The following is a 16,292-nucleotide window of genomic DNA, read 5'->3' as shown; positions in this document are numbered from 1 at the left end:
CAGAAAAATTTAAAATAAGAATAATTTTTAAAATCCATAGTACCAAACTTAGTTTCTGGTTTTTGTTTTTGTTTTATTTTGTTTGTTTGTTTGTTTGAGACACACTCTCACCCTGTCACCCAGGCTGGGGTGCAGTGGCATGATCTCGGCTTACTGCAACCTCCACCTCCAGGATTGAAGAGATTCTCCTGCCTCAGCCCCCTGAGTAGCTGGGATGACAAGCGCACACCACCACGTCCAGCGAATTTTATTTTATTTTATTTTTTGAGACAGAATCTCACTCTGTCACCCAGGCTGGAGTGCAATGGCATGATCTCAGCTCACTGCAACCTCTGCCTCCCGGATTCAATCGATTCTCCTGCCTCAGCCTCCCAAGCACTTGGGATTATAGGCATCTGCCACTACACCCAGCTAATTTTTGTATTTTCAGTAGAAATGGAGTTTGACCGTATTTGCCAGGCTGTTCTCGAACTCCTAATCTCAAGTGATCCACCCACTTTGGCCTCCCAAAGTGCTGGGATTATAGGAACGAGCCACCTAGCCCAGTCCAAACTTAGCTTCGTGAGTCAAATATCATTCTCTGCTACTTTTCTTTCTACGTATTAATTTTATCCTCTCTCATTATTGGAAAGTCTTTTCATGTGAAGAAGAGGTAATACATTTTACTGCCAGAAAGCCTTTTTTAAGTACATTTCCTGGGTTGCTTCTATCTCTATTGTGATATGCTGAGCCAGACACGGAAGTCAATTTTGCTTTGCAGTCTATAAATCATAGCAGTAAATGGCTGCTTCCTGAATCCATTAACTGAACACAGAAACAGCCCCTCATCTGGATCAACTCAACTCAAAAGCAGATCTTAAAATATAGCATATTCCAAACTAAGAAGAAAAAAAAAATCCACGTTCCAATGCCCCACACTTCCAAACAAAAACAGTAAAGTCAGTGGAAACCCTGGTTAGCAACCTTAGCATCAAATTCACTCATTCAAGAGTCTTCAAAACCTGACTCTACTTGTATTGTGCTAAAGATTAAATAAAAGCAAAACTAGAATGCCAGGATATTGTATTTTAACAGAGTTATATCACATGATAGTAAAAGGATCTTTAAAATCCAAATATAATTTAAAGTATTCTCAGACACAAAAATTTTAATTTTGACTTTAATGTGAAACAGATTTAGTTTTCCAAACACCAAGCTGGCTATAATAATTGTGAAACAAAGATACAATTATTGTCCCAAATAGAACCTGGAAGCATTTGGGATAAGTTAATCACTCAGAAAATAAAAGCTTGACTAATTTTTAAAAAGCAAATCAGGCCAGGAGTGGTGGAACATGCCGGTAGTCCCAGCACTTTAGGAGACCAAGGCAATAGTATCGTGTGAAGCCAGGAGTTCAAGACCAGCCTGGAGAAAATGGCAAGACCCCATCTCTATAAAGGAAAAAAAAAAATTAGCCAGGCATGGTGGCTCGCACCTGTAGTCCTAGCTACTTGGGAGGCTGAGGTGGGAAGAGCGCTTGAGCCCAGGTGTTCAGGGATGCAGTGAGCTATGACTGCACCACTGCACTCCAGCCTGTGAGAGAGTGAGGCTTCATCACTTAAAAAAATAAAATAAAATAAATCAAAATATTCTAGGATAGTATCATTAATAAAACAAGGAATTTTTTTCTCTGAAAGCAGCCATAGCACAAAAAAGGACAAAAAGATTATAAAATAATACCTTCCCTTCTGATCAGTGGTAAATGAAAAAAGAAAAAGAAAACATAAAAACCCAAAAGGACAGGCTTTGGAGAACTTCCAGAGACCTGAAAACATGGAGGTTCCTGGAGGGCAGCGTGCTCAGAAAGGGCATGGAAGCTCCGTGTTGTTTCCCACATGCCTCGCCCAACGCATCTCTTCCAGCTCTTCATCTCTATCTATTGTAACATCCTTTGCAATAAGCCAGCAAAGTATCTTCCTGAGTCCTGTGAGCAGCTCCAGCAAATTAGTCAAACCCAAAGAGAAGGTGGCAACTCCGATTTACAGCCAATCAGTCAGAAGTACAGGTGACAATCTATTACTTGTGAGTGGCATCTGGAGGGGGGGCAGTCTTGGAGCAAGTTGTCATCTATGATCTGATGCTGTCTCCCCATAGATAGTGTCAGGCTTGAATTGAGCTAGAGGAGACCCCCTAGTGTCCCCTGCAGAACTGATTGATTGGGTTTTGGTGGGAAGAAATCTTCACCCACTTCTTCCTGACCAGAAGTCACAGAAGTCTTCTGTGTTGATTGTTGAATGCGAATATAGGAGAAACTGAATTTCTTTTTTCCTACATCCACAGAACTCCAAATACCTGGTTTTTGATTTGGTATGAAGACCTTTGCTGTGCTACATACAGCTTAGAGCTGAAATCTTAAGGGTCCTGTTCCTTATCTATTTGTTCTTTCCTTTTTTTTTTTTTTTTTTTTTTGAGACAGTCTCCCTCTATCACCCAGGCTGAAGTGCAATGGTACAATCTTGGCTCACTGCAACCTCTGCCTCCCAGGTTCAAGCAATTCTCATGCTTCACCCTCCCGAGTAGCTGGGAGTGTGCCACCACACCCAGCTAATTTTTGTATTTTTAGTAGAGATGGAGTTTTGCCATGTTGGCCAGGCTCGCCTCAAACTCCTGATCTCAAGTGATCCACCCTCCTCAGCCTCCCAAAGTGCTGGCATTACAGGTGTGAGCCACTGTGCCTGGCCTATTTGTTCTTTCAGTAGGTAAATATTGGATACCTACTCCACAGCTGGCACTGTAGTAGGCACCAAGGTGCTATAGTACATAAGACATAGAGCCACCTTCAGAAAGGTGGACGAGCAAACAGCAGCACTGTGTGACTAGTGTTATGAGGGCTATAAGGAGGGTTGGGGACAAGTAGTAAGCCTTGAAATTACCTATGTAATGACCTATTAGAAAAAAGCATTTTACATTTTTAGAAGCTAAAGTAAAATGTGAGAATAGAGTTTGGGACAGTAGAGAATGGGCTGGAGTAGAGAAAGGTGGAATGTTTCAAAAGACATGAATCCAGAAAAGAGCCCTGCAAAATAAACTAAAGAATCTGAACTTCACTCTCAAGCTACGAGAGAAGAGTCCTTGAATTACTTGAGGGCAATCCCAGCCTGCACTTCAGAGAACCATTAGTCTGGAACTCTGACGACACTTTTTGCCTCAGCAAAACAAAATGCCATGCGTTGTTCAACACAGTGAGTCAAAATCATGACAGTCACCATAGATCTGTTGTGTTAGGTGGGTTGGAAGTCTCTGTCTTCATACAATGTGACGTAATGGATAAATGTGGATTATTTACTCATCTGTTAATTGTAATAAGGCAACCTATTCTCTCCCCCAAGAGCTCTATCTCCATTATCAGGGGAAAAAAACAGAATTTAAGTAAAGATAAGTTACCTCAATTCCATGTCATCTCAAAAAAAAAGTGCTATCTATAATATAAATCCCTTAATAAGTCTAAGAAAGACACTAGTCTATGGGAAATATTTTAGGACTGGGTCAGCTTGCAAGCAGAGCGATGGATGCAGAGAAATGTGGAGATCTGTCCCAGGCTTAATTATTTATTAGAAATAGTCGTTTACTGTCCACTAAGGTATTTTAATAAGCAAAAATTACCCTAATATTCTGAAGTATATAATCAGCTTTTGGTCAAACAGTCTTATAATGGTTTCGAGTCATATCAAAAGAAAAATGACACTTACTTTGCCACGATGGTACCGTTTAAATGCTTAGAATTCATAGAACAGTATAATGGTGTCTGCAAAGTCACTTCAAATTTTGGCAATACTGGAAAAGAAAAGCAAGGGTAAATCTTTTAAAGAATCTACTTCACTATCATCTTCCACTGAACAAAATGAAAAATAAAATTGTTCTGAAGGAGCTGATAATTTGTACTATTTGAACTTAAATTCATTAGAATCCAAATACTTGTTAAGACAGATGAAAAGCCCTTTGTTTCACCCAAAACTAGAAATCCCTAGTTTGGTCAGCTTTATATAATTAAGGTATGAGGCTGGGAGCAGTGGCTCATGCCTATAATCCTAGCACTCTGGGAGGCTGAGGCAGGTGGATCACCTGAGGTCAGGAGTTTGAGACCAGCCTGGCCAACAAGGTGAAATCCTGTCTCTACTAAAAATACAAAAATTGCTGGGCATGGTGGTGCACACCGGTAATCCCAGCTACTCAGGAGGCTGAGGCAGGAGAATTGCTTGAACCCAGGAGGCAGTGGTTGCAGTGAGCTGAGATCATGCCACTGCACTCCAGCCTGAGTGACACAGTGAGACTTCATCTCAAAAAATAATAATAATAATAAAGGTATAAACTATTTTATAAGTACTAATACTACAATTGATACAAAGCACTCCACCAGAGTAAAAAAATGTGTGTTTCTTTCCAGTCTATAAAACTTTTTTTCTATAGTTCTCTGACCAAAGAAACAGGTCACTCTCAAAACAAGTCACCTTACCATTCAATTAACACAAGAGAAGTATCAAAAAAACCAAAGGGTCAACAATATAGGGCAGACCTTCAGCTCTAATCAAGGCTAACGGCCCTGAATGTACCAAGACACTCCTAGACTCTAGACCAGTCCAGGACAGGGAGACCAAAAAAGTCACATGAGTCAACTATGACCCCCCAACCCCCACCACCAAGGAATTCCAAATGCCTCTTCCTCAAACATCACAGGTTTGCAATCAATTCCCCACCCCCACTATACCTCATGCAACAACATACAACCACCCAGTATACCACCACAATAGGATATAAAGATAGCCTATAAAAATGTTGGTCCCCTATGATTTATTCTTCTAGATCAGGGCTATCTAAAAGACATAAAATGGGAGCCACATGTGTAATTTTTCATTTCTAGTAGCCAAATTTTAAAAGTAAAAATAAGCAGGTGAAATTAATTTTTATATTTTACTTAACCCCATATATCTAAAAGATTATCATTTCAACAAATAATCAAAATTTAAAAATGGTTATTAATGAACTGTATTTCTTGCTTTCATTTTTCTTGTACTAAGTCTTTGACATCTGGTGTCTTCATTTGGACTAGCCACATTTGAAGTGCTCAACAGCCACACATGGCAAGTGGCCCCACTACTGGAGAGCACAGTTACAGATCAGACGTCAGCAAACTATGACCAGCATGAACCAAGAACATTTTTTACAATTTTTAACTGGTTGGAAAAAATCAAAAGAAGAATAATGACATATGAAAATTATATGAAATTCAAATTTTCATGCCCATAAAATGAAGTTTATTGCATCACAGCACCCATCATGTACACATTATCTTTGGCTGCTCTCATGCTACCAAGGCAAAGTTGAGTGGTAATGACAGACACATATGGCCCACAGAGCCTGAGATATTACTACCAGTATATTATAATTTCTACTGCCTAAATAAAACCTAATCTCGAAAAGAAGCTCAAATCAAATGAAGAACTCCATGTGTAACCTCAAAATAACTATTCAAATTATAACTAAGATCCTATGCTTTCATTCTCGTCTCTCATTCCTCTCCATTCACCAACAAGATAGATGGGTTCCACTGTTTTTATCTATGGGTTTCTAACTGATATTGTAAGTATGGCACCTGCAAGAAAAGGATTTACCTGAAAAACAGACCATCTTTACCAATGCCAATCAAATGAAAAATATGGAAGAGAATTTGTTAAGTATTTTTAAGTGCAACATTTTAAATATTTTATGATCACAACAAAGTAGAAAAATAGAAAAATCACGTTGTGGATAAGAAAAAGACTAGCATAATACAACTACAAGTGATTTTTTTCTACTTTTTTCTGTATAATGAGATTTTAGAAATTTTACAAAGGAAAAAAAAATGTTTAGGCCTATAAAAAACACCAGAATTTAACTCCATTGATATTTTTACTTCAAATAACACATCTCTTAAAAATTTCTCTAATCTCTGCTGAAAGTAACAAATGCTTTTTTCTTCCAAAGTAGGTTGAGGAACTCTTACCATATTCTGAAACCTGAAATGATTGATAATGTGTCTGGTCCTATTGGGGAGGGGGAAAAAAAAAGACAAGAAAATATAAGAGTTTTTATTTATTTTGCTTGCTTGCATAAAACAATTTAGAAAATTAATTTTTAAATTACATTTATAATGATACAATGAACAAACCTGTTTATTTTCATTTATGGAAGTGTATTTGTAGACAACTGCAGCATGAAGCCCGTAAAATTTCAGGAATTTTTCTTGCCAGCCCGTTAGCATAAAAAGGTGACCTATCTTTATAATTCATTGCAGGTCATTTAAACAAACTGCTTAATCTGACTTCCATCATTTGTGAAATAAGAACTAGATTAAACTAGATAATTCAGGAATTTATGAAGCAAGGATAACACAGGTCAAACTAACAAATAACTTCAGATTTGTTTTGGATATCACTATCAAAAATTAATGGAGAAAGTGAAGTTACACATAACTCAAATACTTATAAATAATTAAGGATGGAAAATCTTCATGGAACAACATGCTTTACCTTTCCAATTCCTTGAATTATTTTCTACTATAATCCTTAAATCAATATATCCTATGCTGTTATAATAGATACTGCTAATTATTTCCTTTTCCACAATCAACAAGAAAGCATGTGGGCTATTACCGTATCATTTATCTAACTCTTCATATTTCTTCTTGTGTTTGTTTTTTGAGTCTCACTTTGTCACCCAGACTGGAGTGCAGTGGCACAAACATGGCTCACTGCAGCCTCAACCTCCTGGACTCAAGTGATTCTCCTGCCTCAGTCCACCAACTAGCTGGGACTACAGCGGTGAGTCACCAAGTCCTGCTAATGTTTTTTGTTTTTTTTTTTTCTTTAGTAGAGATGGGATTTTGCCATGTTGCCCAGGCTGGTCTCAAACTCCTGAGCTCAAGCAATCTGCCCACCTCGGCCTCCTAAAGTGCTAGGATTACAGGCGTGAGCCACCATGCCCAGTCAACTCTTCATATTTCTAAATTGTTCATTCTAAATCAAGGTAGCACAATAAATAGAACCTCTCCAAACTGGCTATGTAATTCCACTAATGAAATTTGTATTGTAAATTTAATTCCTAAATTTATCAATTCAAACATTGAGATGTAGCTATAAAATAATAGCTTTTGTTAACAAGTACCCTTGGTTAATCTAAAGCATCTGTACACCAAGAAGTTATTTTTTAGTCCTAAAAGAAGGCCATAGCTCACTTCAAAATATAAAACAAATATAATCACTAACATGCTAACAAATAAATTGTGTATAAATTGACTTCAACATTGTCATGTAAAGAAGATCCCATCTTTGGTTAGCTGTTGTTGAAAAATAAAAATAAAAAAAAAAAAAAGGAAATCTCAAGAAATTGTGTTGTTTTGATCAAAGTCTTAAGGAATTTCATATTTGTGGCTTCCATCTCAAATTGTTTTCATATCATATAGTAACATTATAAATTACATGTATTTGATTCATTTATAAGTTCTAACATGTCATTCTCAAAAGTCAAATCAAGAAGGTAATTTACCTATTATCTGTTTTACTGATGAACATAGGAATGCTAGTCTTTAAGTTAGTTTTTGCTTTATTACTGAGGCCAGCACAGGCAAGACTATGGAATAAGTAACAATTATGATGTTTCTGTTTCTCAAGTTTCATTCATATAGCAAACATTAACTGAGTAAATACGACATGCAAAACACCATCTGAGGCTCTATAAATCACAGTCCTCAGCATTAGAGGGTCTAGTGGTGGAGACAGACATAGTCAAGAACGATAATTCAAGACTGACAGGGTCCTGGGGTTTCATGCACTGTGTTTTTGCTCTAACTCTTGCCTATTCTTGACTTACATGTACTTCCATCCCTCCCCATTTTCCAGGGCTTAGCTTAAATATTGCTACTTCATTTTTTGATCATTTTTGTATCCCTCATAGTTTACCCCTTGGGGTGCCAACCTAGTACAAAATAAGTGCTCAATAAATGTGTGTTTGATTAAATAAAAATTATTGGCTTTTACAAATATAGGAAATCAACTTACTTATTTGAGCCTACTTAAAACAATAGCCTGAAACTAAGTTTTAGGTCATCATTTGTTTAACACACAAGTAGTTTACATTAGATTATATTTGAAATGAATTCCATCTCCCCTCCTCCTCCTACACTGCCAGTTCCTGATCAGTCCTGGATTTTCCATCTTTCCATTGACCGTCTCCATCCCCTCACTCAGTCTCTAAACACTCTTGTCTTTTGTTCTCTTGGTACTCCTAAATATCTCTCTGACCCCTTCCTTGTTTCCTTTATGCACCTGTTTCTGATCCTTAAATGTTGGCCTTTCCCATGCTGAGCCCTCTTCCCACTCTTCAGGCTCTCATCAGCTCTCAGGGTTTTAACTGCCATTTCTAGCATAAAGACACCTAAATCCTTATCTCTATCCCAGATTGAGACTCAAATCCACCTGCTAGATATCTCCACCTGAATTTCTGACAGAATGTCCTGGATTTATTGATCTGGATTTAGCCTCTTTCAAATAGCTTTTCTTGATTGCCCTCTCCCCATGGTGGGTTAGATGCCCCTTCTCTCCTATAATTTCCTGTCTATAACTCAATCATCTTGCCTAACACAATATACGATAATCCCTTGCTTCCTGTCCATCTCCTGTAAGAGACTATGAAATCCTTGAGAGCACAGAACCTGGTAAAGCATACCTTCAAAGTTTGTTAAATAAACATAAGTATAAATTAATAAATGAGTCAATTCTTGTCCCCAGTCTGGTTCTTACAGTACTCAATAAATCAGCCTCAGTTATCGGGCAGCATCTCCTGCAACACGTTAAAATAATCTTCTCTTGAGAAGGATCAAACAACCCTGAAGAGGCGAATGATCCACAGAGTAACCTTAACTCTCTGCCCTTTACGTGAAAGGAACATGAATGCCCCAAGGAGTGGAAGCATCCAGCCATCATAGAAAACCGAAGAACACAAAGGAAGAAAAGTTTTTCTTTTCACTGACATTTTAAATTGTTCCAATAAATCTAGAAAACATTTTGTAAGTGAATGCTGACAGCATGCTTTCTACTACACAATGTCTTCCCAAGGTGGTTATAAGTGGTAAAATGCAAATCAACAAATAAATTATTTTACTGTCCAAGGGATTTGAAAAGCAGAAATGAGTTTTGTAATGTCCAGTGTATTGTCCTTTAGGCAAACAGGCCATACCAATTTTCACAATAGATTCAGTTGTTTTAATGAAATATATAATCAAGTACAAAAGATACTGAAATATTTAAAATTAATAATAATTCAGAGAATTAACAGCCATTTATGCCATATATAACCACAAAAACACCGATACTGAGTACTTTCATTAATCTAGAACAGGGATCTGCAAACTTTTCCTGTAAACAGCAGGATAGTAAATATTTTAGGCTTTGCAGGCCATATGGTCTCTGTCCCAACTACTTAACAACGCAGTTGCAATGCAAATGTAGCCAGAGACAATTTGTAAACAAACAAGCACAACTATGTTCCAATAAATCTTTATTTACAAAAAACAGGTATCGGGCTACATTTGGTTTTTCTGCCAGGGTTTGCTAACCTCTAGTTTAAAAAAAAAGAATAAAATGTATTCCCAAACTCTTCTGTTGATTCTAGCTGAACTAAACAAAATTTTACTAAACTTTACTAAAAACATGGAGCAAAAAATCCAGTCCTTTTGTAAGAAGTACAAGTTTCTCTTACTAAACAATTTTCCTTCAGTTTTGAAATAATTTTATCTGCTTCAAAATGAGTATTTGTGTCAACTGTAGTTCATCAAATACTCTGCCAACAATTGGAAAAAGGCTAACCTGAAGGCTTAAATACTTGGGCAACATGTCTTTTAAGCAAACACCTCCCCAGGCAAGAGAAGCATAACTCATGTCTTCTGAGCTCTTCTTTCCCCAATATGGTCACAGTTCCATGAGGAAAGCTCTCTCCTAAAAACCTGCTCCGAAGCACATGTATTCACTCTCTGTTTCTACTGGATGTAAGCCTGTCTTGATTAGATTTTCTAAACAACTTCTAAAGCAGAAGTAGAAAATAAGAGTCAGCAGGTATTCTTAGCAACCTCTGTAATTTCTCTACCTCTTGTCCCTGAGTTAGTAATTCATTGTGAGGGTGTATGTTACAGATATTAGACAAATGAAGTTGGAAAGAGAAAACACATTATTTTTACCACCCTTTTAAGAAGTATGCTATGACTAGAATACAAATTGAGACACGTGAATTACTAAAACCATCTATTTCAGTTACAGAATTTTTTTTCCCTAACCATGATGCCATCCAACTCTTGAGTTTCTATTTTTAACAAATTTGAAGAAATATAGCATATTCCTTGACCATTAAAAAATACATTTTAAAATGCAGGTCAACCAGAATCAAAACTAAGGTGCTGGTTGGATTATTTCTGCTTGTTCATTATATTCTTTTATGGTCATTTCAGTTCCCTAATAGTTTGTTTTAGCACTACTCTCCAGTGTCTGGATGTACCTTTTACTTAAAGATTAAGAAAGGCACTGACTTTGTGAAATCTGCACATAACGGGAGATTAAAAGGGAACTATGTCAGACTCAGTTTTGCATTTGTCCCCCAAGACAATAGATGTCAACTATGTCCACCTTCCACAGGTGAAGGACTACCACGTGGCACTTGCAAAGGAGGTTTCCAAAAACTGGTTTTGTAACTTTTAACCCATTACCAAGGTGGAAAGGTCATGATAAAAATAAAACTAGAAGGGAATTTCAGGAGAGAGCTTTCAATGAACTAGGAGTGGCACACACTCCACCCTGGGGCATCAGGTAGAGTTGCTTGGCCCTCATTTCAAGCCCTAGGGAAAGGGTCTTCCATAGACAATGCAGACAGCCGGGTATGTGTCCCTGGGAGCATCCTCAAGCTGTCAGTGAGTAGGCTCTTGACACACCTGAAAACTCTAAAGGGTATAATATTGGTGCTGACAGTGGAGCTAAGAGTGTGCTATGCTAGAAGTAGTCTGCATCTCCTGAGTGTCGAGGATCAGAGAAAGCATGAGCATTTTCCCTCAACTAGACATGCCAAAAGAGCAAGTCAGCATGGGACTGCTTTCTCTCCTGATCAAAACAGCCTTAGTAGGAATAAGGCAAGCCCTCAGAAGAGGGAAGCTGGAGGTGTGTGATCTAGATGCCCAGGAGCTAAAGATGGAGTTATGAGCTGCCATTTGGAGGAGACAGATTCAAAAGCATCCAGGGTACTTTGGATGAAAGACCTCCCAGCAATCTTAAGGGTCCTCCTAGGAATACAGAAAGGAGTTTTAAAAAGAAAAAATGTTAGTTTTTCCATTGACCTCCCAGAGAGGTCTGATGCAGATGACAACAGTATTACTTTGAGCTATCAAATTGCCATTCTTGTAGGACAAATATTAGCAAGTTCACATGACCCATCCTTATATATCAGATGAGAATTTTGTTACCCTTACTTCTTTTTCCTCCACCCAATTCAATCTGGAGGAGTCAAAGGCAGCCTAGTGAGTCGGAGGCAGGCATCCAGACCAAAGAAGACCCAAGCTGGAGAAGGGAGCATTTTATTTTATTAGACTGGACATATTAATCACTGAATGTAGACCGTTTGTGTGTATGAAAGTAACCAAACGTGACAGGACCTTTTGTTACCAAAGAGTAACCATAAAAATGATGGGATTTTTCCCTGCATTTTGTCCAAGGAGTAGAGAAGAATTCATCCCAAAGAACAGGACAAAATGGTACAAGAATAATGTGTTTTCTTACTTCACCTGTCAAGTAATAAATGTTCAACCTCACAGTTACACACAAATAACTGAGCAGGAATACGTTAAGTAAGAATAGGAATACCACAACATAAATGAAATTATATTGCTGCTACCTCCATCAGATAATCATATTAATTCACTCCTTCTTAGGAACAGAAGTTGTAGACTCTTGTATACAATAGCCTACATTACATAGCTATATTATGTATAGCTATTTATGCACTTTATTGCCCTTGAAATCTGGATTCTGCCTCTCCCATTTCACTGGTACCAGAAGATGCTCGGTATGCCACATTGCTTTCGTCTAACCGCCTGTCACCTTTCTCAGGCCTCACTCTCTTTGAGGCCTTTGCAGCACCTGGAAAGCCACTCTCTCTGAATCTCTTCCCCTCTGCTCTGTGCTTGAACTTGCTGGTTTTTCTCTTCCCAAAACTGGCTGTTCTTTTTCTGTTGCTTTGGATGGCTTTTCTGTTTTGCTCCTAAATGTGATTTCTGATGGCTCAGTCCAAATACATCTAGCTCATACCATTCACCCAAACTGAGCTTCCATCCCTGACTTCCCTAGAACTGATCACGGGTGATTCTCCCAAAGACCCAGCTTGAAATTCTCAGGCACCTTTTGCTCCTCTTTCTCCTCTGCCCAATGGAAATCCAGTCACTAACCCTAATGATACTGCCTTTAAGTGTCTCTTGAATTCATCCATTCCTCTTTAATTTTTTCTGCTCTCTTACCGCAGTCCCCTATTACCTTTGAACTTACTAACACTGAAGGTATTCGATTACAAGTCAACATTGAAGGTATTCGTATATTTGTTAAACAATAATACTAACTCCCTGGTAGTCTCCTGGACTTTAGTTTCTCTCCCTCTAATCACCCCACATGCTGCCACCAACATGATCTTCCTAAAACACAACTTTAATCATGTCATACTATTATGTAGAAACTTTCTACTCAAGCAATAAGAAGACAACACACACTGGTGATTTTTATTTGTTTGGAAGTTTATGATAAGGGTGTCATACTTTCTACATTATCAAGTTTGGATGTTTTTACCTTATTCATGCATTACTTTTATAATCAGAGGAAAATTACAACGGTATGATCCTATAGCTTTTATAATTTGAGAGACTCATTTACACACATTTTGTTTCCTTTGTCCTCAGAAGTTCTATATTGAAATTTGCATCATTGATTGAAATTCAAAGTAAAACATGGAAGTTTTTAGAGCTCTCTGCTGTCTACAAAACGAAATATAAAACTTCAGCCTGTTAGCCAATAACCTCCACAGCTCGGCCCACAAACTCCCCCACCTTTCTCTTCAACTACTACTCTCTACAAGCCCTCCACTCCAGCCAGTGTCTGCTCCCGGCCCCAGAGCCCTGTCAGCCAGCTCAGAGCCCACCACTTCCCATCAAAGTCTTACAGTCCCCTCCAGCCCTATCTTGGACTTGTAAAGCTGTGAAGATCCTTAAAAATCCCTTGATCCAAACCGCTTATTTTACCACTGAGGAAATGGAGAACCGCAGCTGAAATGCCATGCACCCTTGACTAGAGCACAGTACCCAGGTCTTAGGACTCCGAATCTAATGCTCTTTGCATTTGTTACACGAAGCTTCTTTGATTGTAAGCTCCTTGAAAGCCAGGTCTGTGTCTTATCACCTTTAGATGGTGTAGTGACTGGTGTTTCTTCCCACCCTCGCATACAACAGAAAAGCTTCATATTTTTAGCTTTCTTCAGATCCCTGCTAATCTGACTATGCCTAAACCTATTACCTACATAACAGCAATCACGTAATATCCTATTTTTCCTCTCTTTTATTTTTACCATAAAATTGGGAGAGCTTAAAAATAAACAAGAAATCACAATGGAAACATCATCCTGTAAAAGTGTCAGTTGATGTACACTGACCTACTTAGAGGAATGACAGAGTCAATAGCGTTTGCAAAATGAGAGAAAATGTTGGTTAACATTTACATCATCCTTTCCTTCCCTTTCCTGTTTATAGTCTAAACATCTGTGGTCTAAACTGTAGTTGCAACATATTTCTCTTGAGGGTTCAACACAAACTCAGCATCAGAATCAGCTGTGGTGGGTTTAATTAATAGAGAGGTCCAGTTCCTACCCCAGAGCTACTGAATCAGAATTACCAGGGCCAAGGCCCAAACACAACAAATGCATTCATTCAACCTTTCCTTCAAGAAATATTCATTGCACCTGAGTGTCAGGTGTAATGGGACTACAACTCCACATAGACCTTCTGATCTAGTGGAAAGAAGGATATTTATCAAATAACCACATACGTGAATATATATTACAAATTATGATAAAAGCTGTGAATTAACATTTACAGAGAGTTATGAAATCTGGAGATGAGACGGGAAAAACAGAGTCAGATCAAGTAAGACCCTGTGTAGGCCATGGTAAAACATCTGAATTTTGTTCTGAGGCCAGTGGAAAGTCCTTGAAGAGTTTTAAGCTGGGGAATAACACGATCCAACTAATGTTTAGATTATTTTTACTGCTGTGTAGAGAACTGGTTGCAAAGGGGAAAAAACTAAATGCAGAGAGATTAAGAGCCACTGTAATATCTAGGAACAATATAATAGTGGCTTGGACACAGGAGGGAGAGGTGGAAATAGAGAAGTAGGTGGATTTGAAATACATTTAAGGTTGAGGCAGGCAGATTGCTTGAGTTAAGGAGTTAGAGATCAGCCTGGACAACATAGTGAAACCCCACCTCTACAAAAAATATAAAAATTAGCCAGGCATGGTGGCACACGCCTGCACTCCCAGCTACTCAGCAGACAGAGGCAGGAAGATCGCTTGAACTTGGAAGGTGGAGGTTGCCGTGAGCTGAGATTGCCTAGGTGACAGAGCAAGACTCTGTCTCAGGGTTTTAAAAAAAATGGAAGGAAAGAAATATATTTAAGGACAAAAGCTGTGGGAATTGGTGAAGGCCTGAATGTGGGTGGTCAGGCAGCATGAGGTGTCAAGAACTCTAAGGTTACCAGCCTGCACAACTGAATGGATAGAGCAATTAAATAAGATAGGAAATGCTACAGAAGAGCCAGGTGTGGTGGGGAAAGATCGTGAAGAATGATACTGGACATGAAGAGTTTGGGGTGCTCTGAAACATCCAAGTACAGATGTTGAATAGGTAGATAGTTTTAAAGGTCTGTCACTCAGAGGTGTAGGTTCTCTCAGAGAGGCCAATTTGAGACTCACTGGTGTATAGACGGAAACTGAAACCACGTCTGTGGATGAACGTCCCTAGAGTGAGAAATGAAAGATGTCAATATGTAATAGAGAGTAAATGACAAAAGTGACCAAGAAGAAGAAACCAAGCAAGTAGAAAGAAATCTCAGAGCCAAACTGGAGTGAGTTGGGGAAATGGAGGCAGAGAGATTAGACAACATTTTTTTTAGAAGACTGGCTAGAATGGGAATGTGAAGTCACTGAAAAGGAAGTAGGGTTATAGTATTTCTCTATATTTTCAATTTTTTCAATGAGAAGGAATTAAACATATTAGATTTTGTAAAAAGATCAAAGACAGAAAGAGATCCAGTTTGAAGACTGAGAAGAAACAGATTGTCAACACTGTAAGTTTTCTGAGAAAGTAGAGGAAAAAAGAAGCCAAGGCAGAAATCAGGATGTTGGTCTTAGATATGAAGAATAGGACCTTTCCTGTAAAAAGAAGAGAATAAGCATGAGACGAGCACAGGCAAGACATGCAAATCTGGCAGAAAAAGTGAAAGAAATTCCCATCTGATGACTCTGTTCTCTGTGAAGTGGAAAGGAAGATAATCTGCTGAGTGTGAGGAGGGAGGAATAAGAACCTCCCCAGGAGACAGTTTTTTTCCTGAATCCTGTCTCTCATTAGAAAGGATTACAAATATTATTCTGGTTCTTATCAAGGCCGGAACTAAACACCTGAAGAACTGAAGCTGGTCTATACCTGACAGTCACTCATAGTGATAGGACTTGGGAATAATGGATCTAACCAATGACCAAGACATAAACCACACAAGCCTCCAGTTAGCAGGAGAGTGGCCAGGTATCCAGTGTCACAAGCACATTCATACTCCTAAAACAGTGTTACCATCTGCAGTACAAGTACATTATGTAGTACAGGGGACAAACTTGTTTCCTTAATGTTAAAAAAGTACTAACTAGAAACATATCCCTTTAAAAACAAACAATAAACAAAAACCACCCATTTAACCCTCTCTGTTCCTACTCAAAGTTGAAGAAATTATGGTTTTTAAAGCCATGTAACATGACCACCTTTGTTGGGCACCTATCTCAAGCAAGGGGAAAAGCAGCAGCATAGCTACAGCTTCGTATTGAATACGAAAGTTACCCTTGAGGGAAAATAACTCCATTTCTTGCTCTTTCTCCCTTTCCTCACTCCACCCAGGGACTTGGTACTCATTTCAGTGCCATCTTCCCCCTCACCCAGG

At 38.5% G+C, this 16,292-nt stretch overlaps 1 protein-coding gene across 1 annotated transcript in view; it reads right to left on the bottom strand.

The window, feature by feature from the left end:
* Positions 1-16,292, bottom strand: part of CD109 (CD109 molecule) — a 147,858-nt gene that overhangs the window by 70,142 nt on the left and 61,424 nt on the right. The window contains 2 exon segments of the mRNA XM_033217681.1: positions 3,729-3,813; positions 6,020-6,059. Of these exon segments, the coding sequence (XP_033073572.1) occupies positions 3,729-3,813; positions 6,020-6,059 (125 nt within the window).

This window comes from Trachypithecus francoisi, unplaced genomic scaffold, assembly GCF_009764315.1.
Source record: "Trachypithecus francoisi isolate TF-2019V2 unplaced genomic scaffold, Tfra_2.0 Lachesis_group10, whole genome shotgun sequence".
NCBI lineage: Eukaryota > Metazoa > Chordata > Mammalia > Primates > Cercopithecidae > Trachypithecus > Trachypithecus francoisi.
This window is presented reverse-complemented; position numbering and strand designations above follow the sequence as displayed.